This window comes from Calonectris borealis, chromosome Z, assembly GCF_964195595.1.
Source record: "Calonectris borealis chromosome Z, bCalBor7.hap1.2, whole genome shotgun sequence".
Classification (NCBI taxonomy): Eukaryota; Metazoa; Chordata; class Aves; order Procellariiformes; family Procellariidae; genus Calonectris; species Calonectris borealis.
In genome coordinates, this window is record NC_134352.1 from 243,178 (window position 1) to 270,154 (window position 26,977).

A 26,977-nucleotide genomic window follows, 5' to 3' on the forward strand; every position below is an offset into this window, starting at 1 on the left:
TGTCTGATTTGAGTTACTTGTTTATGTTATCCTGGTGTCTTTGCCAACAGCATATAATGGATTGACTAAACAAGTAATGCTTGTGTGTTAGCTGATTGGGTTCTTTGTGTTACTAGATCACTTGGCAGTGCAAAATAATCCTATTGAAAAGTAGGCACACACGTAGGCATTTTTGTCAAATGAGGCCAAGCACGTAATGCTGCTCGTGGCTGGCCTCCTGCTTCGTGCCGAGGCTTTGCCAATTTTGAAGACCCACAAGGTCCATATTTGAGCCAGTATAAAGTCTTTAAGGACGTTGTCCCATCAATGCTTTGTGAGCTAGTTTGAACCAGCAGAGTGCGGCTGGATTTCGCCGTAATGGATTTGATCAGGCTCAGAGTGGTTTAGTGTCTCGGAGTGGTGGGCTGTCTTCCGGCTAGCTCTCTGCTCTGGAGGTGACATAAAGATGTTTCACGCAGAGCATTTGAGATGCCTTGTGGCTGGCTGACCTACTTGAAGGGATTCTTGCTCCTCCCACAGCCTTGATAGGAAGGGGCGTCTTGCCTGCATTTCCATCATCAGACGAAGGCTGGAAAGCCTTGGGATTCTGGGAGCATCCCTGCTTGTGCATGGAAATTACTGACATTTTTTTCAGCTATATCAGTTCCCTGATGAGTTCACTTTGTGACTGCGCAGGTGCTTGTGCTGGCAAGGGAGCAAGGATAAGTGGCTGGGTAATGGCGCGATTATTTTTGATAACAACATCTGAATGCCCATCAGTGACCTTCCAGGTCCGCAGCACAAGGCAACTAACAAAGGCTGGTTTGGTGACTTGCTTAATAAAATGTATTAGTGCCGACGAGATTAAATTGCATGACAGGATAGCATAATTCATGTCTTGAATAGACATCAGGGTAGTTAAATAGATTTTGAAAAGGCATAAAAGCAGCAGTCTGTAATTTAAATGTTTTATTGCTCCCTCTTAATTTTTCTTAATAATATATGAAAGTAAGTCTGGAGCTTCCTATAAAAAGGAGTGACTCTGAACTAATGTAAGATGTCAGTTGGTACAAGCCGTACATCAATACTACATACGTGTAACTATGTGTTTGTAGGAGCACATGCTTAGCTGAAGCCTTGTGTTCACTTACACTACAGAACCAGTTTTGAAGGCGTGTTGTTCCTGCCAGAAAACATAGTCTTGGAAAGGCTGTGGCAAAGTTTCCTGATGAAAAACTTGCACAGAGGCTAGGCTGTGCTCTGTCCTCTGCCAGTTGTCTTTGCAGACGGTCACTGCAGGTCACTTGCGTCAGTGACTTCCAGCAGGGTACTGTAATTTCACTAGGTCAGTCCACAAGCATCTCTTGCTCATAATTCAACCTTGTAAAACACTACCGAACCACATCAAGAATACCTCTGTTCAGGAGGTCCAAGGGGAGGGGTCTGGCCCTGGCAATGGTTCTTTAAACATCAGTAGGTACTTTGAGTGCTGAACTGCTGCAGCAAATACTCACTTCTGTGGCAGTTTTACGACCTTTACTGCTTATGTGTTATGTGATGGGGGCTGCGCCTTGCAAGCAGCTGAAAAGAGGAAGCATGACGCTCGGCTCCACAGCCACCAGCCACCTGTCCAGACGGACGGCATTCCCGTGCCTCTTCCCTGCTGTGCTCTGGGATCTTCCTCCTGCCACGATCACGCGGTGAATGAAGAAATCGCTCTGCTGGTGTGAAATGCTGCTACCCCCACAGGAGGGCGAGTGCGAGTCTCCTTGTTTGCATCAGCACCATTAGACAAATAACCGAAACAGGCCACTTGAAAGGCACCTGCAAAGTGATTATTACTCCTTATGCCAGCCTGTAAAGAAATACTTGTTCTTAAATTTACGAATTTACAAACTAATTGTAAAAGCCTGTACTTTATTCAGTAACAATTTTGTTCCTGGTAGAATATACTCTTCGTAAGAGCTTATAATATGGTTGTTACTGAAATAATGTTAATATCTATCTACGCGACATCAGTAAAATCCATAATCCATTGTCATTGTTGCTCTCTGAATTCCTTGTGGGAAGATGTTCACGCAATGACCTGGAGCCCAGCACAGCTACTCTGCCCTGAGAGCTGCTGCAGCTCACCGCACTGGCTAGCTGTTTAGCTGTTGGTGGCACAAAGTTTTGACTAGTGATTGTTGGTACAGAGTATGTCCAGAATTTACTGAGCAAGAAATCCTGTTAGGAGGTGTTTGCCCTTGGACAGAGACCCCACAAGGCTTACCTGTGCTTTGCTGTCAGTAGGTTCTGCTCTGACCAACCACACTCAGACTTGCCTGAAAAAATATGGGTTCTTTTAGGCAGGGGCAGAGAGATAAGGTTAACATTTTATCATTTATAGTTTTTAAAGTATTTTTAGAAAGCAAAATCTTTTCAGTAAGGTCATACTGATGATTTCTGTGGCTGGCAAAGCAAAATGATTGACAGCTGCAAAAGGTACTCTTCTTGAAGAAATTCCAAGATGCAACACCTGAAATGTGCTTTCGTCACTCCGGCAGCCTTATATACAAGCTTGTGTCTATTTCTTAGTATATGCAGGGAATCTAATACAAGTGCTTAGATACCAGCTCATTTATACTTGACCATTTCTCGCATCATTAGAGTCACAAGCCTCTCAAATATTTAGTCAACATCCTTCAGCATTACAGTAACTTCACCAATATCAGAATCTTTAGTGTCAAAACTCAAAAATCATACAGACCAGCAAACTAACCTGATGGACTTGCGCCCGTGTTATACAGCCAAGGTTTTCACATCAAAGTAAATCCTTCTGATTTCTGTTATGTCCATTGGAAATTTTCTAGCCAGTTGAGCTGCTCAGGAGCCCACTCCCTTCCTATCTGCCATAATGATACAAAGCTTTCCTTGGTCAGCAGAGGTCCCATTAGAAACTTCCCAAACACTTTCTGCTTCTGATGGGTGGGCATACAGTAATCAGCAAGGCTTGTGAATCAAAATGTATTGATAAACATGTCAGATACTCTCTGAGGCATGAAGCAAAGGTCTTCCTTTAACTAGCCAGCATCAATAACTAATTAATGAACATCTTCCAATAGTTATTATTGCTATCAGAGTATAGTTCATTTAACATAAAGAGAAATTCAAGCAGAGAATTCAGCATGAAGAATACTTGCCATGGGACAGAAAGAGAAGTACAGAGCATACTATATGAACTTTAATTCCCAAGCACAGGCTTTTCTCTGTGTGTTTCAGCTCCCTCCCTGCACCAGGCTTACGCCGCTGCCAGCTGCTGCTCTCCTCTCTCATCTCTTAAATGTGTTGGATTATTATGCACAACCCTGCTCAGCTTTTATACAGGATGAGAGCTGGAGAAAACGGTACACTGCTGCTCTCAGAGGTGCAGTCTTGTGCCCTTTCTTTTACCCTTGCCAGAAACCTTCCTGTGCTGTACAATAACGAACGGTGAATTGAGCAGTTCAGGCACGTTACGACCAACAACTGTCCTGGGCTTTCCTCCAGAGGCTGTTCTCTGTCCATCCGTCTGGCTGCAGCAGAGCACTCGCTGCCTCCAGGCTCGGCTGCCTCTGGCAGCGTGGCCACCTGGCGTGCACCGCTCGCCTTGTGCCTGACTCGCTGGGAGGAGAGCGGTGAAGCTGCGCTGGGCACTGGTCACCTTCCAGGAGGGGTCTGACTGGACTGCGGCCTCCTTGCTTTCCTCCTCCTGGTCTGTGGGTGCTGAGAGCTCAGTGGAGAGGGGCTGTTGGCAGTGCTGCTGGGAGCACCGCCAGAAAGCTCCTGAGCTGGGAATAAGCCCTGTCTCCCCCTCCCCTTGCGCCATCGTTTCAGACAAGCACCGGTTTCATGTCCATCCAGCAGCTGAGGCTTCATGTTACTTCTCTCTTTTTCAGCACCATTTCTACAGGCATGAGCAGCTCTCACTGAGACCCGAAGTGTGGTGGAAGCCTTTGGGCTACAAGAGGAAGGCTCTTTCCACCCTGGGTGCAGGGGCACTGGCTGGGTGTGCAGAGTGGCTGGGCAGAGCCACAGCAGGGAGGCACCGGGTGGTCCAGGTGCAGAGTTTGTACTGGCTGAAGGTCCCAGGCCGCCCTCAGCATCTGGCATCTTCTTCAGTCGCTCTAAGAAGCAGGCAGTTGGCCGGCGGGAAGGAGAGGGCTGCCTCTGGTGCTCAGACCTTGACCCTGGTTCGTCCCTCTGGGCTGGATGCGGAGAAGTGTCTGGGTTGGTGAGGCCGGCGCTGCACCATCATGGCAACTGCTCCTGGGAAGTGCCCCACAACAGACACAGCAGGGATGGCTGGGGGTGAGGTGGGGTTGGGGTCCAGTGGCTGAGCTGCTGGGCAGGGGGAGCTTCACCCCGTCTTGCTGCCAAAGGGTGCCATTTGCTGGGACTGGGTAAACCTCAGCCCCGAAGTGGAAGTAGGCCCGTTGTGCGTTTAGCCCAGGGGCATTTGCCCAGCTGAAGCATCGCACCGGTGGTGGTGACAGGAACACAAGTGGGGCCCATGCTGAGTCCACCCCTGCCCTTGCACATGCCCAGCTATCCTTGCTGCTGGGGCCGAGGCCTGTCAGCAAACCCCTGCAAAGGAGAAGGTGCAGAGGAGAGGGCATGGATGGCTGCAGAGGCAGCTGAGCTGATCTCAATGCAAAGGGACGGGGGTCCTTGTTGTACAAACACACCTCTCAGCTGGGTGGATCAGCTGCTTGTGCCACTGTTCACTCTGGACGTCACCAAAGGAGCTCAGGTGTCCTCCTGCACAAGCCTGGCTACCATGGGGAGGTTCACCTGGCTCATGCCCAGCATGGTGACAGTGGAGCATCGGGAGACCGGTGATGGGCATCACGTTTCTACTGCAATCCCACCGTATATCGCAAGTACTGTGCTTGTACTGCAATTTCACTACATATTGCTGTATCACTCTGCTAAATCAAAATCCAATGTAACATCAAATGCCTATAGAGAAGTAAATTTAGTATTAAGCACCAAACCCTCCTTGTGTGGATTATCTAAAAGAACACATTCAAAGGGTACCAGGCTCTGGCAGGTGCTGGGTCAGGGCAGGGAGGAATGAGTGAGGGCGCTGGTTGGGAGATTGCCCTGGAGCCCGCATGGCTGGAAGCATGGTGCCCATGCTCACCACCGCATGCCTTGAGCAGAAATTCCAGTGTTTTGCCCTGGGTGTCCCGGTTTCAGCTGGGATAGAGTTAATTCTCTTTCTAGTAGCTGGTGTGGTGTTTTGGGTTTGGTATGAGAGGCATGTTGATAGCACATTGATGCTTTAGTTGTTGTTAAGTAGTGCTTACTTAAGGATCTAAGGAGCTTCCCATGCTCTGCCAGGTGCAGGAGAAGCTGGGAGGGAGAATAGCCAGGACAGCTAACCCAACTGGCCAGCGGGATATTCCATACCATGTGACGTCATGCTCAGTATATAAACTAGGAGGCATGGTCCAGGAAGGGGGAACTGCGGCTCAGGGACTGGTTGGGCATCTGTTGGCAGGTGGTAAGCAGTTGCATCGTGCATTGCCTGCTTTGTATATTCTATTATTGTTGTTGTTATTATTACTACTGTTGTACTTTGTTTTATTTCAATTATTAAACTGTTTTTATCTCAACCCACGAGTTTTCGCACTTTTGCCCTCCCAATTCTCTCCCCCATCCTACCAGAGGCTGGGGGTGAGTGAGCGCCTGCGTGGTGTTTAGTTGCTGGCTGGGGTTAAACCACGACACTGGGATGAAGACAGCTTTTCAACCTTGCTTCAAGCTGCAAAGCACCATCTCAAATCATGCTTAATCCCAACTGAAGGTGGCTGCTCCAAAGCCACAAGCTCCTGGGTTACATTTACGTGTTATGCTGTGGAGTAGATGGTGGGTTCCTGTGTCTGAGGCCAACAGAGCTCCAGTCCCGGCTTTGGAAGAGCTGAATGAGGATGGAGATGACCTAGTAGCAGCTGGGTGGCTGGTGCAAGTACTGTGCTGCTGCTCAGCAACTTCAGCACCTGCCCTGGCTGAACCAGGCGTGCTTTGTGTTCTGTGTCTGTGGGACGCATTCCCCTGGGGTCAAGCAAACCATAATGTTCACTCATCCCCTCCACACCTCTCATAGCCTTGGAAATAAGGTTGTCCTTTGTTTCTTATGCTGCTCTGAATGCTGAAATCTGGGGAGAAGAGTGACAAGGCTGGGAGAGGAGGATGGCTGATCAAGACCCACAGCTCACAAGGAACTTGAGTCCAGGTCTGCTTTTCACCATGTTCCCTAGCACAAGGACTGGGAGCAGATGGAGCTGGGAGGAGGCTGATTTAAAACTGGTGAGAGCAATTCCACACCATGCAGAGGGGGCAGCCGCAGGGCTAGTGGCCGGCAGGTCTGCGTACAGATCCTGCAGGCAGCGGGTAGGGCTGACCCATCTGCGTCGTGGTCGTAGGTGCCTGGAAGGCATGAGGGGATGGGACCATGGCAAGGCCAATGTGCATCCCAAGCAGCCTAGCCACCATCGGGCAGGGATGGGCCAGCTGGACCCCTGTCTCGTCCCCCCACCAGCCCTAGCAGGCTGCACTTGCCAAGGCTTCCCCCCTACCCTGCAGAGGTAGAACATCAAAATAAGTTAAATTTAACTGGCTTCCTCACCATACATGTGTTCATACACGGGAAAAACAAATTTGCAATTTGCAGATGTATCCAGCTGTGGCAGTGCTGTCGCTACAAGGCTGGGCACAGGACAAGTCTCTGATAGAACTCCAGCAAGGTAATGCGACTATGCTTGTTTAACACACTTTGCTATTCATTTCAAAATGCTACAGTTGTATACATCAAATCCTTGCCTTTTATTCTGAAAATGCCAGTTGGGTGTTTTCCTTTGCTTTGTAGTGACCTTTTCAGAACTGCTCCCCGAGTCCTAGCTGCACAGGAGGATGGGAAAATTGCTGGTCTAGACCATATAGCTGCGCCTGTGGCTCCCCACCACAGAAGACTCCCCAGGGCCCCCAGAGGACTCGGTTCCCATCTGAGGAAGAGCAGGCCGCTGACCTGGGCTTTCTTGCAGCAGACTGGGAAGTACGACTGCAGCTGCAGGGGACTCCAACGAAAACTGCCCCTTTCAAGCAAGCTCCCAGATGAAGCGGGGTAACGCTGGGAAAGGGACTCACTCACTCCTTATTCTTGGGAAGAAAACTTTGGAAGCCCACAGCCAAGCCCCCTGCTGAAGAAAAGTGAGGAACGAACTGCTCCTGTCCTCAAGAGCACAGCTGGATGCTCCAGTGCTGTGCACTCACCGTGCAGGATCCTGCTGCAGACGGCTTACAGGCATGCCCCCTACAAAACTGGAAAACGTCCTTGACCCTTTCCACCCTTGCAGAAGGAAGGTGCTTGGGGACCACACTCAACAAGCACACATTCAAAGCAGGATTTCTGACAAGCTTTAAATGTGTTAAATTCCTCCTGCCACTGCAATGCAATGTCGCAGCCACCTTTTTCTTTTCCTTAAGGAAACAATGTCATCAGGGCTGCCCTCAAACAGGGCATGGTAAGCAGCATGCAGGAGCAATCCAAGGAGCACGCCTCACTGATTGTTTCACCAGCTGGGGCAGAAGCTTGCTGGGGAGGACTGGCAGGGACAGATGGGTTCCAACCCCCATTTATAGAAGTGGAACAGTCACTGCAGGAGAGACGGAGCCCCCAAAGTCCCTGAAATGTGCTCATCCAGGCCTCTCCTGGCAGCTAAAGGCTTGGTGCCCGCTCAGGTTTTCCTTTGCACTAACACATCATTGCATGTCTGGGAAAAAAACAAACTGGGGAGGGGAGCTGAGGCTGGAACCAGTGGGGGGTTGCAGAACCTTCCAGCGTGAAGTCCAGTTTGCACATCACTTCAGAGCCATGCCCAGAATTAGTTACCGATACAAAAGGCAGAGCTAGAGATGCCAGTGGAGCCAGGCAAGCCTTTTTGCTTTTCTTTAGACACCTGAAGAACAGAAACATCACGCCTTGGCACTGATTCAACAAGACCTTTTAACGCATGCTTGGCAGTGGGCTGGCTGCAGCTCCCTTGGCAGCAATGGGCCTGTGCCGACTGAGCAATTACCTCTCCTCCCTTCCTGGCTACGAGCTGGGAGCTCAAGTACTGAACTGCCTGGCCTCTCGCCGTGGGAGCCAGGCTTTGAGGGCTGCAGCAGCTCCCCTACGGTACGACACACGCTGGCTAGCAAAATACGCAACAGTCCCGACACTGCAAGTGTTTTCTAAATCAGGGACAAACACCATCCGTCGCCTGCTGAGTGCAGCAGCGACGTGACTGCGGGACCTGCAGCCTCTGGCAGCACTGTGTGCTCTGCCATGTGCCTGGGGGTACCCCATTCCCAAACGAAATGAGCACGACACATTTACTGCTTCTCTTTAATGGCTGTGGTGCGGTTCCCTCACCGCAGGCAGTGCTGGCACGCTGCTACAGAGGCAAGGAGGCACAGGACTGGTCTGCAAGGCTTCTCCAGGGGAAGGTAATGCCAAGTCCTGCCGCCCTGCAGGAGGGGGGCTCTGGCCCTCACAGCAGCAGCTCATGGGGCATGGGCTCCCCTCGCAGCCCGGCCAGCAGGTTGTTGGCTGCCAGCACTGCCATGGTGCTCCTCGTGGCGTACGTGGCACTCCCGACGTGTGGCAGAATCACTGCAGGGGACACAGAAAGTTACTTGCCCGTTTCTTACACTCGCTGACCTCTTACAGCCTCTTTCAGGGGTCTTCCCATGGAGGGGCAGTCTGGGTCCTGCACGAGCCGCTGCTCTACCAGGAGCTGACATCAGACATGAAGCGTGAAACAAAATCATCAGCCACTGAGGACTGGAAAAGACATCTGATAAATGGCTAACTGAGCTGTTTTTTAAGTCTTCCAGGCCAAAGACAGTCAGCCAAGAGTGGGTCCTCCTTTCTGTGTTCACGCTTGGTACTCACCTTCCCACACAGACTCAAGAGCCGGTGGTAGATGTAAAATACTATCCCTGCGGCAGATGAACACGCAGTGAAATTTGCATGTTGTTGCCTGATTGCCACATTGTTGCCTAAATTGCCATTTAGGAGATTCTCTCATGACAGGCATGAACCAACACGTATTGGGGCAAGAGCCAGAAGACTGTTGTGAAACATCGTGGTTTACAGACCCCTAGGTGCGCTGGGAAGGCACATGTGGAGGCAAACGGCCCCTGCCAAACAGAGTTGGCATGCTGTAGCACAGTCAGGGCAGGGATTTTTATCCACCTATATAAAAAGGCTCCTTTTATGCAATGCAAAGGAATGAAACAAAGCTGCTTTAGTGGTAAATTATTATAACATTAGTAGTGGAGAGTACTTGCCCAAGGTATGGATAAAAGCCTGCACTGCAGTCTCTGTTTTATAACAGAAAGCATCTACAGGCAGTGCAGAAGCCTGAACACTTGACACGCTGCTGCCCTTGGGGGAGAAGGCTCTCCCAGGAGGACTGTGGGGCCACATAGGTCCTTTCTCCCCCAGTCAAGAACCAGCCTTGGTTCCTTTTTCGCTGTGAAAGTCATGTCAACATTTCTTCCTCCTCTACTTATGCCATGTTCCTCCAGCTGCTGAAACTATTTGGCAGTTTTGGGTGAAATCTGTGAGTAGTTTCAGAATCATCAAAGCCTCATTTCTGTGAAAGTAAATACATATGTATTTACTTGTGTCTTGCTTGGTGTTGTTGCAGAGCTCTAAGATCTCCGAAGTCCTGCAAATATTTCCAGAAAATCTCTGCTTTTATCATTTCTCACATTGTCTACTATGGGAACCAAAGCAAACAAATAAAAAACAGCTTTTAGCAAAAGAATAATCAAACAACAGCTATGAACTTGTATTTCAGAAATGGACACTCAGTCATGGGCAGTTCCAAATTTTCATGGATGTCTCTACAGTTTCTTTTTGGAACAGACTTTTCCTACTCCAAAAACTCCTCCTGGAGAGAGGACATCCTGCTGCTGCCTGCACAGCCACTCCAGTACTTTGCCTGTGCAAGTGAAGATGCATACACCAGATCTCATACTTGGGGTGCACCTTGAGCAGCCAAGGCACGCGATGACGTGAGAGAAAGCTGCTCTGGCCCAGCTCATGCCATCAGCTTTGAGCAGGGCCAGCCACCCCGGTGAAGCCAAGCATTCAGGTAGGAACAGGCACCCTGCCGTTCCACCGGCGACGGTGTTGCAAACAATAAGAAACATTTACTTTCTAACTAGAAAGCAGTGCCTTCTCTGTGTTGCATTTCTGTCTCTTTTCTGCCTCGAGGATTACAAGCGAGCCTGTCTGGCTTGTGTCTGAGTCAGTCCCATTCAGTAACCGGCCTGACCCACATGCTCCCTGACTGGAGGAGAAGAGGAAAGCTCCTGGCCTCGCTTTACAGGGGGTGGGCCAAGTTACTCACTGAAGGCCACACAAGGGAAAGCAGCGAACACGCCAAGAGCTGTCCTTAACTTGTCCCAGGTCTGTGGTACCTGCGAGGATGGAACTGCACTGGTGCGCAGCAAGGCCATGGGAAACAGCCCCCCGCACAGCCCCTTCAATCTGCAACAACGAGGATCCCAGGAAAACACTGTGGGCTGCTAATGTCCTGCACTAAAACATCATCCTGCCCCACATGGCAGCTCTCAGCAAGCTTTCAGGAAAGCACCAGTGAAACGAACAGTGATCAGCTACTGCCACTGGTTGCAGGCGCTCCTGCCTCCACTCCAGCAGCCTGGCAATGCTGAAGCACGAGAGCAGCTAAGCAAGGCCCTTCCTAACTGGCATTCCTCATCTGCCTTAACCTCCTCTGGAGAAGACATGCACTAGTCCTGGGACCAGTACCTTCCTACCTGGCTGATGCCCGTTACTATCCAGAAAACAGGCTGCCTGAGCTCGCCGGGCTCAATTTTCCCAGTGAAAGTTGCCTTGGACTGTCCAGGGGATGCAGCTAGACTTTCTGCAAAGAAACCTCTGTTCATCCCATACCATGAGCACTTGCTGGCCTCTTCAGCTCAGGGCTGTCTAATTTGCTGATATCTGCTGGGGAACGTGGATGTCAGGACAAGGCCAGCACTTAAATGAACTGTGCTTCTGAGCACACGGGCTGAACCTGTGCCTGGCAGCCCAGGGTCACAGTGGATGGGCTAGCTGGTGAGTCCTGCAGTGCTCCCAAGGCTGAGATTCCTCTAGGCAGAGTCAGCACTCAGCTCTTTAGCCACATCGGAAGCTTTTCTAGCAGAATATATGCCCAGAAGCTTTCAGAATACCAGAGCTTGGCAGGGCATGAGCAGGGATTTCATTTCTCATTCAGGCACCTGCTGGTATCAAACTCCTCCACGCCTCGGCCCATTAAATGGAGATCCATCAGTAAGGTGTTAAAAAATAAGCCGATCTCAACTGCTTTCTGGAGAATTAAAATACCTCCCACGCGTGTTTTACATCACATCGATGAGGTCTTCCCCTCTAGCAGCTCCCTACAGCCTGCTTAAATACACTTGACCTTCCTGTCCCTCCATGTTTCAGTGCTTGTTCACAGTGGCAGGCTAACGGGCACAGGGAATCATCGTCACACTAGGTGGCGGATCCCAGCCATGGGCACACAAGGCACATGACACACAGGCTGCCGGAGCAAAGCCGAGGCCCAGCCACCCTGCTGGCCACTTACCGCAGTTCTTGAGGGAGAGCAGGGGATGGTCAGTGGGCAGTGGCTCCGGCGTCGTGACGTCCAGGCCCGCTGCTGCAATCTGGCCATGGGCCAGCGCGTCGTACAGGTCCTCCTGGTTCACCACGGTCCCCCTGGCAAACACAGAGGGAGAGGCCCACGCTGCTGCTGAGGGGTCCCATGGGCTCTGAGGGGTGTGCAGCAACAGCACAGGCCATGTGGAACAGCCTGGGCAGTGGCACCCGGGTCCCCAGGGCTGCCTGAGTGGAGGTCAGACCCTCTCTGGATGTGCCTGAACCTCCCAGTGCAACGAGCTACTCCTGCTGCTGCTCCAGGCTGCCCGCTAGTGGGGAGAAGAGCTGGGTGCCCAAGCGCAGGACGACCCTGGGCAGCCATAGAGGGAGGTGGAGGCAGCCCGAAGCGTTCCGGCGGCTGGGCGGACGTTGCGTGTTGGGGCGCACGGATTCTGCCCTGTCACCATGCTCTGCAAGAAGGCAGCAGGAACGGGAGGCTACGGCCGGACTTAGCCAAGGAGCCCTGTCGCAGCCACCTCTGTCCCAAAACCAAGGTTTCTGGCAGTCGCAGCCCTCTCCTGGGCAATCCCTCAGCCTCACCCTCCCGTCATCCAACAGTCACCGTTCATCCACCCCACCGGGTGGGACATGGGGCCCTGGTGAGGAGACAGAGGCTGTAGCCCCCTGAATAACTTATCCTGCCTTTTGCTTGATGCGAAGAGACCTTGGGCTGGAGGGAGCAGGCCACACACTGGGCAAACAGTCCCAGCGGCGGCAGCCATGAAGACTGTACACGCTGTCTGGACTCTCAGTGGAAACATATAACACAGCCTACCAGATTCCCCCTGCAACCACAGCTGTCGGCAGGGTGACAGTCACCCCCCGTGCAGGAGACTGGGTTGCAATTACCTGCTCGTGTTGACAAACACAGAGGTCTTCTTCATTCTGCCAAAGAAGTCCTTGTTGCATATTCCCTGGGTGGCCTGAGTCAAAGCACATGTCACCACAATGAAGTCCGACTCTTCGGCCAGCCTCGTGAGTGGGACTGGGTGGAGAAACACAGGTCACACCTCTGCTCGGGGACCTCACCAACACACCTCAGCAATCCTTTTATCCGTAAGATTTGCCAGCAAGCGAGTGCTACTCTGGAGAGACCTGGTTGACCCTTCTCCACAGACAGGGAGACACAAGAACCACCAAACACCCAGCAGAAACCATGCACATTACTACAGATACCAATGCAGTGTTTTGTTTCACTTCTGAATTAAAATCAAGCCAAAGGGGAATCTAGCGATGCTTCAGCCACCTGTCCCAAAGGAGGCTCTGGTACGTACTTCATGTTTAGACAGCAAAATATGGCAGCAGCAGTTTATACTAGCATTAAATCTCTCTATACGGTACCTACAGATAATGACTTGTGCCACTTTCACGCCTGGAGGTGAGAGGAAAGTGCAAGGAGCAGAACAAGTTCTGCCAATGACTGTGCAAAAAAGTACCACCTGGAAATGTGCTGGCTTTGGAGTGAAAAATTAGCACTTGATGCAAGTCTCGGGACTCTTAACAGGGCCACAGAAAAGTCCCGTTCAGCAGCTGAGACATTCCCTAGGTTTGGCTGGACTGTGACATTTATTTTAAAGCAGGAGGTTAATGCTGATGTTTGTTTCCAGCAACCAACATCTAATTTCAGTGATGATCTGTGGTGAGCCTCAGCCTATCCCCTCCTACCTGCAGGACATCTTGGTACCCATTCCATGTGGAATGGTCCACAAGACCCTTCCCCTCCTCCCAGGAGCAGCCACCCCTTTCCCCTCCCTCATATGTTCCACTTCCTTGTGGGAACGGAACTAAGTGGAAATCACAAACTGATGGACACAGGGGGAAGATGAAAGGCAAAAGCAGCAGCAACAGCCACAGTCCACAATTATGGTGGTGGTCAGTTAGAGCCCAGGTGTGTCCAGCCTTGTTCTGGCTGGCATTGCCCGGCTCAAAGGAGGAAGGTTTCCCTCCCTGCCATCCACCACCGCTGGCATTTGCCCTTCCTTCCTTTGCTGCCCCCACAGCAGTTCATGCCAGCTACACCGAGAAGCCGCCCAGAACCTCCAGCTCGCACCTTCCCTCCTGCTGGCCCCCACCCCCACAGGGTGACACCTCCCCGGAGCCATCCTAGCCACAGTGCTCCATGCTGCCCTGCAATGGAGGACCAACCACTGCCCCTGCTCCTGGCACCTTTCTTACCAAACTCAGCTTCAAACTCTGCAGCACATGCTGGTTTCGGGCGACTGCTAGTGTACAAAAACTTCTTGACTCCAAATGGCTTTAGGCGGCGGGCAACCGCCTGTCCTAGGAGCAAGAAAGAAGACTGTCCAGCTGCTGTGCCAGCGCCTGCGCGAGGCGTGCTGCACAGAGACTAACACCGGGCCGCAGGGGTCCATCAGGCCTCTCCAGGTGGTCCGTCCTTCGGCAAGCTTGCAGTCGGTGCGGCTGACAGCGCAGCAGCCAGCAGAGCACATAGCTCGCTAAAGGGTTGCTGTGGTAGGATCGCTCCCGCCAGGCTGCTTCCAAGTCTGGAGCGTGGCGGATGTGGTGTGGATGTCTTCCGCTGCTCCTCATGCAAGCAGAAATGAACTCCCTGCCAGAGTGAAACTGCGGAAAGGGAGCTGTAGGACATTAAACCTGAAGCTACCTTAGGGAGCAAACTGGAAAGTGAGGAAAGAAATAGCTATCTGCTGACAAAGTCCACAACTGAATGGATGACAAGCACATCATCTTGGACTTTGTCAGGGCATTTGTTTAACTGAAAATCGAGAGGACAACATCCAGTTTGCTGTAGCATTCAGATGCATTTAAACCTTGAATGTTTTAAATTTTTAAGGTTTAGGCTTGATGAGTCAAGATCAGAGAGATCATAGATTTTAAAGAGGTGAGCACCAGGGACACCACCGTGGCTGAACCTCCAAACCCATCCTGCCATCACTGGAGACACACAAATCCTATGCCTGGCCTGCACTTACCTATTCTCCCCAGACCTATGATGCCCACCGTACTATCAGACAGACCATAGCCACACATCCATAAGGGCTTCCATGTTGTCCAGCCACCACTAGCAGAGAGAGCGAGATAGAAACAGATGTCAGACAGCAGCAGGGGTGAGCCTCCTCATAGCCCAGTCCAGCATTTGGGCAAGTATGCCAGAGAGTACAATGCTGTGGGTGGTGAGCTCCTCTGGCATAGACAGATGATCTTACAAACAGCCTCTCTGAGGTTCCTGCTTCGAGTGACCTCGGTGGTCTCCTGCAGGAGTCTCCTTGGACCTCAGGTGCGCAGCAGCAGCAGCAGCAGCAGCCGCCTTGGGACTGATTTAATTTAGGCACCGCTAACCACAGCCCTGGAACGACTGCCAGTCAGTGAGCTCTGGCCAGACCTTCCATGCACGCCCTCCTCGAGGGGCCTGTGGTGGCCTTGGGTGCCCTCTCCCACAGGTCCTCTGCCTAGCACACAGAGGGGAATTCTGCCCCTCTCACAGCCCCTGAGCAGCATGTCTCCGAAGAGTCATGGAACTGCAGAGGACTCCACCTTGGCCTGCAAGATGTTCGGTGCAAGCTGGGTGAAACTCTGGCTTCAGCTCCGTTTCACCTGTCCAGTGTGGTATACTTTCTCCTGCAGCTCTCGACCTGCGAGCTGCCGGGCTCAGAAGCCAGCCCTTGCTCCAGCTGGCAGCTGCTGATACTCACTTCTTTACCTGCTCCACTGCCTCCGGCAGCCTGCGGCATGCAGCCAGAAGTAAAGCTACAGAGAGTTCTGCAGTGGCGTCAGTCAGGACATCGGGGGTGTACCCCACACGGATCCCTCTGTAAGGCAAGCACAGGTCTCTGGGGCAACGCTGCCAGCCTTGGGGTGCTACCTCAAAATTTCTGGGCAAGTTGCTGATGCTACACCTCTTCTATGTATCTGCAGCACCATGTGCAAGAGGACATCTCTTTTGCCTCCTCAGCCCTTCCTCCAAAGACTCTTCTCAACTGCAGTTGGGGTGGGGTTATTCTAGCCTTGGCCTAGCATCCAAAGGCTCCTCCAATCCCAGCTGGGTTGAGGGTGACCCTAGCCATACCCTACCAAGAGGGAGGTGCAGATCGCAAACCCCGTCCAGTCCCACGCTCCACGAAAGTCCACCCACAAGGCCCGTGCCGAAGAGACCTGCAGCTCTGCTGTGTCAAGAGTGGGATGAGCTCTGAGCTTCGCCCTCCTACCCTGCCGCCTCCCCCGGCTGGGCCCCATCGCTCACAGGGGCAGGGCGAAGGGCAGAGCAGGCAAGCCTTACCGCTTCTTAATCTCCTCCAGAGCGAGGTGGTCAAACCCCACGGACATGGTGCTGATCACTTTCAGCCCGGGCCCTGCAAGACACCACCAGCACGCGGCTGCCCAGCGTCGCCCCGGGGGGGTCCCGGGCCGGGCCGGCAGGGCAGGGGAGGGGAACGGGAGGGGAGGGGTCCGGGGCCGCAGCCCGCACCCACCGGCGGCCTCCAGCACCTCGCGGTCGATGCGGTCGGAGAGGAGGCAGAGCAGCCCGCGCTTTCCCGCCACGCCCGCCAGCAGCTCGGCCCGCGGCACCGGCTCCTCCGAGTCCCACTGCTGGACGCGGCACCTGCGGCGGGAGCGCGGCCTGTCACCGCGCCGCCGGGACCGGACCGGGGGCGGCCCCGGCCCGACCCTGCCCCTGCCACGGCCCCGGCCCGGCCCCACGCTCACCCGCCGGCCTGCGACAGGACCCGGAGCCCCTCGGCCGGGATCCGCCGCGTCACGAACACCGCCATGGCCGCGCCACCGACACGAGCCGCGCCTGCCACCGCAGCGACCCCGGGCGGCCGCTCCACTCGGCACCGCCCCGGCCCGCCCCCGGGCAGCGCCTGTGCACTGTGAGCGGCAGGCGGGGCGCACGAGGAAGGCGCGCGTGGAGCGCCTCTGCGAGGCACCCGTGTGGTGCGTGCATGGGGCTCCCGCGCGGTGTACACGTGCAGCGCGTGTATGGAGCACCTCTGCAACGCACGCGTGCAACGCACACATGGAGCACCTATGCAATGCACACATGCAGTGCATGCATGGAGAGAGGACGCAAGGCCCGGCCGCTAACCCGCCCTGGAGAGCTTACAGCCTCTCTGCAGCTCCTCCATCCTGCTCAAGTCACCTTTTCGTTCTCTGGATTAAGGTGTGCATTCAGGCTGTGGGTGGACCAGCCGCTTGTCATGAGAACAGATGGTAAATGATCATCGAGTTTCAGATGTGGGTTTCCCCCTGCAGAGAGCTTTGCCAAGCCCACTGAGAACAGCAGCCCATCTTTGACCTGGGAACCTGCTGGTTTGGAGGCCTGGGTGGGAGCTGGCAGTCTGTACCATGCCACCACCTCTGCCTCAGAGGAACCCTTCCCACAGCACTGCTGCTCCTGGCAGCACCCATTGTGCTGCTGTTGGTGCTTGTGTGGGTGGCAGGACCCCAGAGCCAGGAGGAGCCAGCAACATCTCTGCCTCCATGCCATGTCCTGCAGGGGCTGCTGGTGGGTCTCCCTCAAAGAAGCCACTCCACGTGCAGCCTCCCACCCCCTGACTTGCACAGAACAGATGTCCGCAAGCCTTAGCAGTGCCCGCAGGAGGGAAAGGCTCCTGGTCTTTTGAGCCGCTGGATCAGCGCCCTGGCGAAGTGAGGGTCTGTGGGTACCTGGACTGCCTAGCCTGGAGATGGGCATCATGCAGCGTGGGAGCGGCAGCCTGGCTGGGATGCTGACGGGGAACACGTAAGGATGGGAAAGAGGAAGAGTGGATTGCATCATGGAGCAGGAGATGGGACCTTTCCATAGGCCTTTTGGAGATTAGTAAGTCCACTTGGTCTTGGTGTGGAGATTGCAAGTCCCAAGAAATGGAGTACTGGTGGATGGCAGAGGAGACCTACCCGCTGTGTTACAGCTTGCAGATGTCTGCATTCAGAGCACACCTGCTGCCGATCTGCCTGCCTGCTCTGTTCCTGCGAGCTGGCAGAGGACTGAAATTTACAAGAGCCCTGCAGAGTTTTTAAAAGATTTTTAAACCTAAGATGATGTTTTAGTAAAATCTGGCTGGATTCTTACAGATGTCAATGCGCTTGTGGCTCAGAAAAGCGGAGCAGGCAAATGGAAGGACAGACAGAACAAACTCTTTGGGTGCATCCCTCTGTCAGTCATTCACACGTGTGTGTACATATAGGTATGCATGCCAATGTGGAAGGCCAAGCAGCCCTTGGTTCTAGGGGGCACCCACCTGTGGACAAGGTACATATTCATACATATAAATACATGTATATGTATATAGATATTTGCATACATTTCTTTGGGTTCCTTTTGACTTTTTTCCAAATTCCTTGCAACATCAGGGTATTATCAGTGAGCCCTGGCGTCTTCTCCAGAAACCAGTGGAGGGTCTACTACAAAATACTGCAAACTATGACACTGAACTCTGTGCACCATCATGGTGATAATTTCATACCTTTGTACAAGAAGTACTGCTGTAATGCTATAACGTGTAATGCTATATAATACCATCATCCATCAGCCAAGGGCCTGGTGATCTAAGTAAGCAAGGTGGGGTGGGAACTACATCAATAGCTTTTAGACATGGCTTTGTGCCAGTGTCATTAAAGTTGGGTTGGTGATGACCTATACCACTTTTGCTGGGAGATGGTGGGTTTCTGTACCAGCATACCGGGTGATGGGTCCTCCCAGATTCTGTTTTGCTGTGGTCACCCAACCTGGTCCCTGACCAGAACAGTTTTCTGAGCTCTGATCTCTTTCAATTTTATCTCCCAAGGCATCATTTAAGCACTTCTCTCTCTGCTGGCTGAGGAGGCACAGAGGAGCCATGATGATACACCCTGCTGGGACCCAATCTGTATCTCTAAGCAGCGCATACCTAATCCAAAACAAGAGTGAGAATGTGCCAGCCAAGAGGAACAAGCCAACCAACTTGCAGCTCCGGGGACAGCATTCATCTCCTAAAGGTCCCTCTGTTCAGCTATTTGAAGAGAAGAGACACGACAAAGCAGCCCCATTCTGACACATCACCGCCACAGAAAGAGTCTAGGCTGAGCTGGTTGCCTAAGCTTCATTGATAAAGAAGGATTGCCACCTTTAGCCGGCAATTGATGCTACAGGTATTGGGTAGTGTTTTAGGATGAGAGTTACCACATCAGAGCCTCCTGTGACTACTTTGGGAGGTTTCCAAAGGCCAGAGATAGGCAGAGTAAAGCCCTTCCCGGGGCTAAACAGACTTTGCTTGTTAATAGCCAGATTTAAATTTGCTGGAGACCTGATCGGAATCTCCTTTATGATCACAACACAAACAAGCTAGGTATAGGAGTGGGGGTGGGGGGGACCAAAAGAAGACATGAGCTTGTATAGGAAGGTGGGGTAAAACAGGTGTATTATCTCTGGAAATGAGCACAGAGTCATAGCAGTAAAGAAAACACATCCGTGGACAGAGGGAATGTGGAGTTTAACGTCCCAGAATGTCTATTCAGGATTCCTTCTGCTGCCTCACAGCAGGTGCTCCACAGGCTTGAGCCACGTGAGGGATGGGGACAGCCTGAAGCACACCTCCCCACAGGTTTTGAGTTTAGAAAGAGGACGATCTGCAGGCAGAGGCTCAGGCCCTGTGACTCCTGTCTGGCAGCTGCAATGTGACCATGGGGCAGAGCCTGGCTGGGTCACCTTGGTTCACTGCGCTGGCCCTGTTGGGAAAACAAAGGGTCTATCCACTACGGGGCTTCTTCCTCGACATTGCCCTGGGAGATAAGAGCCTTTGTTATCTGATGGAAACTTTAACAAGAGGGCTGGAGAGAGCCAGAGTGCATAACTGTCTGATCTTAACGGGAGTGTTATAGTAAATTCGGGGGCCAGGGACTTACAGTGCTTTTCTCTGGCATAAATTATCAGTGGTATATGAGGTATCAGCTTATCTAATGAAACTGTACTCTACTGGTGGGATTTTCCTTTATCGTGATGCATGTTTGCTCCCACTGTCAGTATGTTGTGAGATTATGCCAGCAGAATCCGGTTTATTTTTTAATAATTGCTTGAAAGTTTATTTTATTTTATAGAGCTGGGTTATCATTAGAGCTGACATCTTATCTGTCTCCCTGATCAGGTAAGGATTTGTGTCAGGAGTATATGCTCTCCAGCATGACATCTCCGCACTAATCTTGCGGCGCAGTGGCTGTAATGGTTTTCCTTTTTCCTTTCCCCTGCCCTCCCCTGCTCCTCCAGGTGAATGTGGTGGAGTCACTCATTTGGGAGAACGTGCCGTGGCTGCCAGTGCCCCGTGTTGCTGGAGCCAGTGCACCGCATCCAGTGGTAACATCTGAACACCTGGCCAGTTCCTCCAGTGGCACCAGTACGAGCAAAATGGAGACCCCCCCAGAGAGGATTTATTTACAAAACAAAACACACAATGTGGCAAAAGTGTGGTTCTATCACTACACTTAAATGCACAGAACACCTATAAATTGTCTCCTTAGCTGTGTGGCTTCAGACTCAAAGTTTTTACTATAAATGTGCAGAAATCCTTTCCTGGAGTGCTTTGGCTTGTCACCACCCTCCTGGGCCACTGGCTCCAGCTGCAGGCACGCAGTGGTCTCAGGACCTGCTCAGCAAACACACCCTATGCACTGTCTAAGATGTCTCAGAAAATCACTGCTCAGTGGGAAAAGCTTGTGACAACATGATCCAGGCAAGGACAAGGGAACGTGTGCTTCTCTGCTTGCAGCTGGCAGTCAGCTCCAGCAGACGAAGCCAGCATCTCACGCTAGACCTGAGGATGTTTTGCTCACAGACTCAGCCCTACTCCTTTGGGTCATGACTTGCACAGTTTGGTGACAAAATCCTTTTGCACCATTCAAGCTGGTGGCAGCCCAGCTCTACATGCCTGTTCACTTCACAGATCACAGCCCACCAGGGCAAGAATCTCGCTGCCTCTTGGAAAGGTGATAGCTCCTCAGTCCCTCTGGAGGCAAGGTTGCTGTCAGTGCTGTGCTCTTGCACTGCATCTTACAGGTGTCCTCTGTGGTGGGGTGCAGCTGAGGGTCCCTGAGGCTGGAGGCACTTCCAGAGGTCACCTTATCCAACCCCTGCTCAAAGCAGGGTCACTTAGAGCTGGTTTCCTGGGGCCATGTCCAGCTGGGATTAGGGTATCTCCACAGGCTCCACAACCTCTTCGGGCAACCAGTTCCACATCCTCAAAGTGAAAAAGCATTTTGCTTCTGTTTCAGTGGAATTTCCTGTGTCTCAACTTGTGCCCATTGCGTTGCTGCTGGGCACTGCTAAGAAGAGCCTGGCTCCTGCATCTTTGTTCCCTCACCAGGTATTTGCACACAAGGATAGGACCTCTTGAGCCTTCTCTTTCCTCAGCTCCTGCACTGGTCAAAACTGTGTTGTCAGGCCAGGCACAAATGGGATTGCGCTTGAGCCTGCTCCTATCAACCACAGCTTCCTCCCACAGATCTCCCCATCTCAAGCGCTACTCGGAGCCACGGGTTCTAGCATCATGGGATTGTGTGCTTGATTTTAAAAAGACAGGAGTTTCATGAGGTCAGGAACAAATGGAGCTTGATCCCCCATGATGCCTTGTGGATGACTGTGTTCAGTGTTGAAGGAGGTGCATGTCTTACTGAAGTGTTCCCTGGGGATGAGGACGGAGGGAGTGAAGGCACTGACTAGGTGTCTGATAAGACTTGAGTGTGCCATGCAGCCCTCCCCTCCATGGGACACTGGCAAGGTCCTGACCCCTCTACATTTTACCCCGATGGCTGTAGAAATGTGGCTCACATCTCCAGACACAGAGTGCAAATCAAAGTGGTCCAACTTTTCCAAGCCCTCGCGGTTTTTGAGCCAGCAAGTTGGAGGGGGGAGGAGGAGAGAGCGCCCGATGCCGTTTCTTTGAGTAGAGGGGGTACAGTCTTGGTACCTCGCCTTCCAGTGCAGGGGTGTCAGGATTGTCTACTGACACCCATCCCCTCCCTCCCTGCAGGAATGAGGGTTGTAATGTCTGCCCGTCTCTGTTGGCTCTTCCCAAATGCGCATGAAACCACTGTCCACTTTCATCCCAGCGTGGCAGCAGTCCTGCTTGCTCAAGCTGGGCAGAAGGAGGGAGACCAGGGCCAGGGCCCCTGCGAGGGACAGGGGTATGCCTGCCTGCAGCTGCTGCCGGTCCTGCTGGTGTGGTGCTGCCAGCTTGCCCGTTGGAGGAGCATCCAGCCACCTGCAGCACCAGCCAGCTCCCGCTCAGCCAGCACTCGTGGACCTAGGAGGAAACTGGGAGTGCTGTGGGAGAACTGGAAGGGACTGGGGCAGAACCATGAAACAGGGTCTGGGGGAAAGGGATGGGGGTTGCATGAGGACAGCTGCTGGGAGGTGGGAAAGTCCATAGGAGAGCAGGCAGGAGACCGTACGGCACATCCAGAGGGGTGTCCAGCTGCCCTGCCACTGCAGGGACCGAAGCAGTTTGAAGCCATCACCAAGTGGGCATACCTGCTTGTCCCTTGAGGGCAGAGAGCAGCAGCTTGGTGGCTGCACCGTCTCTCTCCACCGTCGGTGCTTCCATCCCACCGCCCACTCCCAAGGCTGGCTTGTCCCAGCTACTTTGGACCTTTTAGGGGGTATCATTAAGCCTCCCCAAGAAATAACCCCTATTAATTAGCACTTCACCTGTATGCAGAAATTGTGCCCTTTGCAAAACATGGGCAGTGACTATTTCTAAACCTGAATGGTCTCTGTGTGCAAGGGAATGTTCAGTTTATTTGTGACCCCATATGCAGAGAAGGAGCTATTTCCTCTCCTTTACACTGGATGCCATTCAACCTAACATTCTCTTCTTCTTCATGTCACATGGGACAAACTGGATAGCAATTCCCGGTTTCCCATTTCGGTGTTTTATAGATATTACATACACGTATGTGTGTATAAAAAACCACACACACACACAAATGCGTAATTTACATTTAGTGTTTTCTGTAGTTCCTCTAATTCCCTTCTTTTAGTGAAATGCCAGCCAGTGCTGCCTCTCCGCAGCACCCCCTGGCCAGGTCTCCGCTCCTTTGTGCACACCATGAAGGTGAATACATCAGGCTTAGCCATGGCATCTTTAGCCTTCACAGTATTTCCATCCCATCTTTTCCTTCTGAATCATTTTCCTGCTGCGTTTGAGCCATTCCCTCCTCGGCCACAGCAGGCCGCTAACACGAGTGGCTGTGGGGAGGCCAGCACAGCCGTCCTGCTGCCTCTGCCTGCTCCTCACGGCTTTGCAACTGCCACTGTCCTCCACCACCGCCTCTTCCACCTGCCTTTGCTGGCTTCTTCTGAAATGCAGCACAATGTCCGTCAGTCTGCCTACCTGGGGATGCCTTGTAGCCTTTCCTTACTCTACCACACTTTGCTTCACCCTGGCATTTCAGATCGTTAAAGTAATTAATCGGTCTCTCATCCGTGACCTGGCATCTTTCCTGTTATCTGGACACCCTGGTGAAAACGGAGCAGTAAGTTCTGCTTTTACCATCTGGTGTGTTTCAGACAGACCTGCAGACCATTTCAGCCCTGGGAAGCTCTGCAAAGCTCTGCAAAACCTTTCTGAAAGCTGAAATGAGAGAGATGAACGGATGTCATGTCTTCCTCCACTTGCTGGCAGGCGGCCGGGCTGCTGCCGCCGGAGTAGCAAGGATGCTGGGTACGTCCCAGCCAGGTCTGGCGCCAGTTTTTCTTTCCTCCTGTGCAAACTTGCAGGGATTTGCCTTAGCAGCTAGCACATTGATGCTGTCACATATGGAAAAGCCTTGCCATGGGAATAGCCTCCCCGAACACTGTTTTCACATTTCCCCTGCACAAGGCTGTTTGATTCCCAACAGTTTGCTTTTATTTTTTTCTGCGAGTGGGCTCGGCACAAAGAGAGCCAACTGGCCGTCTGAGTCAGGAGGCAGCTGTAGGAGATGTGTCTGAGGTCTGCCCAGCCTCTGCAAGCCATGGGCCACTGTCAGCAGAGACATGGAGCTGCCGTGAGCTGAGCAGCCGCCTCTGCCAGTTACTACAGGGTGCGTGCTCCACCAGAGGAGGTGGAAATGTCACCCTCTTGGGTACAGCAGGATTTTGATGGGATTTTAAGAGTGCGCATCAGGGCGGGACAAAAAAACCCACTGGCTTTCACTATGTGAAGATGTCCTTCGAAACACAAGTGAGCCCTGGCAAAGCTTGCAGCTCTCCAGAGGATACAGGAGTGTGGAGGTGTACCACCTCCTTGCAAAAAGCCAGCAGAATGTCTATCTGTCCATCCCATCCCATCCCATCCCATCCCATCCCATCCCATCCCATCCCAACCTATCCATCCCATGCATCCTGGCTTTTGAGCAGGAGCCATGGCTCTCCAGGGAGTGCTAGGGGTGAGAACCGATTTTCCAGGGGTTTACGTCAGCCTGGACTAGAAAAGCACTTGCCAGAGGGCTGGTGGTGGGACCAAATCCAGCCAAACTTACGCCCACCAAATTCATTGGTCTTTTCTCAGAGCAAAGCCTATTTGTTGGGAATCAGCTGGTTAATTAATAACTGCTGTGGGGCATGGCTGCGTTCCCATTTCATGACGTGCTGTATGTGTCCGGGACAAAGCTGGGCACCAGCAGCGTCACTGGCTCCTGGGAGGAGCAGGGTACCTGCACGCCTGAGCAACGTGACCTGCGAGTCTGTGCCGGTGGCTCTGCATGCCCCTTGCCCATGGGGAGTGAGGCTGGGACATCTTTCCTGCCCGGACCCCCTTGGCAGTCCCTGCCTCATGCCACGGGGAAAGGGGCTGGATCTGCTGCTGCTCACCCATGAATCACTCCCCTCCTCTTCGCCTCCCTGGGGTAAATGTGGTCATGTCCCATCGTGGTGGTGTGGGCTGCTCTCGGATTGGGTTCCTGCCATTGCAAGAGAGCCAGTGGTGACATTGGCCTGGCAGTGGTTTGCAGCCCCCACCTGGGTCTATTCCTGACAAAACTGGTAATCTTCTGCTGGAAGGGGCCACCCTGAGCCAGAACTAGCCAGCCCGGCAGCACCACGGTGTGTCCCCAGCAGAGCAGGACCTTGTCAGTCAGTCTCATCACTGCACACTGTGTCAGTCACTGTCAGTGTCAATGACTATCCTAGTGCAAGGCACTTTCATTGCCAAACAATGTCCCCATGAGGCTGGAAGCCCCCCCACTGCTACAGGACAGGCCCACTGCTGTGCCACATGGTCCTCCATCAGCAGGGCTGGTGGCCTCCTGCAGCCCCTGCCAGTCACACTGCTGCCTCCGGGGCTGCGTCTCCTCCAGCAGTAGACACACAGCCCTGGGATCGCAGACACTTGCATTGGGAGTTTTGAGGAGGACGGGGGTCACCAGAGTCCCGTCATTTGATGTGGCAGCTGTGGAGGTGGGACTGTGGAAAGCATCAGATACTCACAAGCCTACAGGTTAATTTGCTGAGCAAGCACCTCTGACCCCTTTATCCCCTAAATGCTGGATTGCAGGGTAGGGTGATGGCTGGACAAAGCTGCCTGAAGGTGTTACAGGCCTTGTAAAGGCAGTGAAGAGGCGGCACGGAAGCAAGGACCCACAGGGGCGTGCTGAGAGAAGGGGCTTTTTGCTCCATCAGTCATTTTTCTTGTCATTGCCAGTACCTCTGGTGACGGGAAGATTTTGGTCCGTGGGCCCTCCTGAGGCACCAGTGCTCATCTCTCCTTCTCCCCAGCCTGTGGCTCCAAGTTCTGCTCTGTACTGCCTCTTGCCCTTCGGGATCGCTCCTCCAAATGCACTCACTTCCCACTCTCCTCCTCACCTCCACTGGATCTCCAAGACTCCCTCCTTGGACAGAGGGACCTGGAGCTGCACATAGAAGCATACTGCCCTCCTGGCTGGGGCCTCAGGCCAGCAGGAGCCCGGCTTTTCCCATCCTGTCCCAGTCTGAGCTTCCTTCCGTTGCCACTCCCGCTTGTCTAGCTGTGTGCTTGCGTCCCCACTTGCCTCGCTGTGCGCCTACAGCTCGCGTCCCTGCTTGTCTAGCTGTGCCTGCAGCAGAGGTGACTCCCCTCCTTCGTGCAGTTTGTGCGGCCAGGGATTTTACATGTAGGACACAACATGCAGGGCATTGCTGTTTCAGGGTCTGTGCTGACAGCACTGGGACAGTTTTTTGGCAGATCTTGTTCTGTCACAAGGTGACCTGTTGGCCCCCAGTCTTACCGGATGAGCTTCCATCCTGGGCAGCATTGCTGGATTTGCATTCCTGACATCACTTTCCAGAGATGTAACGGCTGCTGGAGGAAACTCGACTGGTGGACGCTTGGCACCTGCACTTTACCATTGCATTATAGACTAACCCAGAAGTCAGTCTTTGACTGCATTATGTAGATACCATGCGTGGAGAAATGGGCAGCCTGCTCTGCTTCATCCTTCCAACGGAGGCAGCGTTGCCCACACGTGCAGCTCCAGGGCTCTCCCAGGTCCTCACGCTGTGTTGCGGCAAGCGCAGCCCCATCTCGTGCTCTCCATCCCGCTGGAGATACTGGGAGGAGGCCTCCAGCCCGTGGTCCTTTGTGAACTACCCCGGCAGGGAGCTTGGAAAGATGACAACGCGCAGACAGGAGCAAATCCTCTAAACAGGAACAAAACAACAGCTCGTGTCTGCATCATGATGAGGCACTCTTTGCTGTGCATCAGTACCAATTACCAAAACCAGCCTTCCTCCTTTTAATGCTCTTTCAATAAAAATATAACAGCGTGCTCAGGGTAACTACCTGCAGCAGGGTGAGGGGGAGAGGGACTAAACGCAGCAAAAGAAAGCAGGCTACGGATAACAATGGAGCATTTAGAGAAAATAGAAAAAAGGCAGGCAGATGGTATGAATATTAGTGCATGAAAATGACTAACACGCTGAGAATTTCCCAGTGTACTTCTGACTGGTTTGGGCTTGCTTTTATAATTAATTTATGGAAAGCACCTAAATTGGGAATAAACACAATCTCGCAAATCCCTTCTAATCTCTGCCTGTATTTTTGAAATGATACCCTGAAGGTATAGTTTCTTACAATGATTAAACTGTTTTCCTTTTAAGAATTAAAAGGGACTTTTTCATATGATTGTGCAGAGCATTAGTGGTCAGGACCGAACTCAGAACTGTTTTAGATGCAATCTATTGTTGGAAATGCCCGGATGGGGGCATTTCCCCACCGGACTGCTAAATCTGCCAATATTTTCATTTTGGATTCATGTATTTTAACGCAAAATATGACCTGGTGTGTT

The 26,977-nt window shown here is 52.6% G+C and overlaps 1 protein-coding gene across 2 annotated transcripts; it reads right to left on the reverse strand.

Moving 5' to 3' along the window:
• Positions 1-8,378: 8,378 nt before the first annotated feature.
• GRHPR (glyoxylate and hydroxypyruvate reductase) lies at positions 8,379-16,536 on the reverse strand. Of its 2 annotated transcripts, none has more exons than XM_075137057.1 (9): positions 16,409-16,535; positions 16,174-16,304; positions 15,981-16,053; positions 15,397-15,513; positions 14,677-14,765; positions 13,901-14,005; positions 12,575-12,710; positions 11,655-11,785; positions 8,379-8,659 (listed from the first exon to the last, which is right to left on the reverse strand). In XM_075137057.1, the coding sequence occupies exons 1-9, from the start codon at positions 16,471-16,473 to the stop codon at positions 8,538-8,540; spliced, it is 969 nt and encodes a 322-aa protein (XP_074993158.1). In that variant the 5' UTR covers positions 16,474-16,535; the 3' UTR covers positions 8,379-8,537. The 2 variants fall into 2 exon arrangements, with proteins under 2 accessions (XP_074993158.1, XP_074993159.1); XM_075137058.1 differs by lacking the exon at positions 8,379-8,659 and adding an exon at positions 9,615-9,773 and having other exon boundaries at positions 16,409-16,536.
• Positions 16,537-26,977: the final 10,441 nt, after the last annotated feature.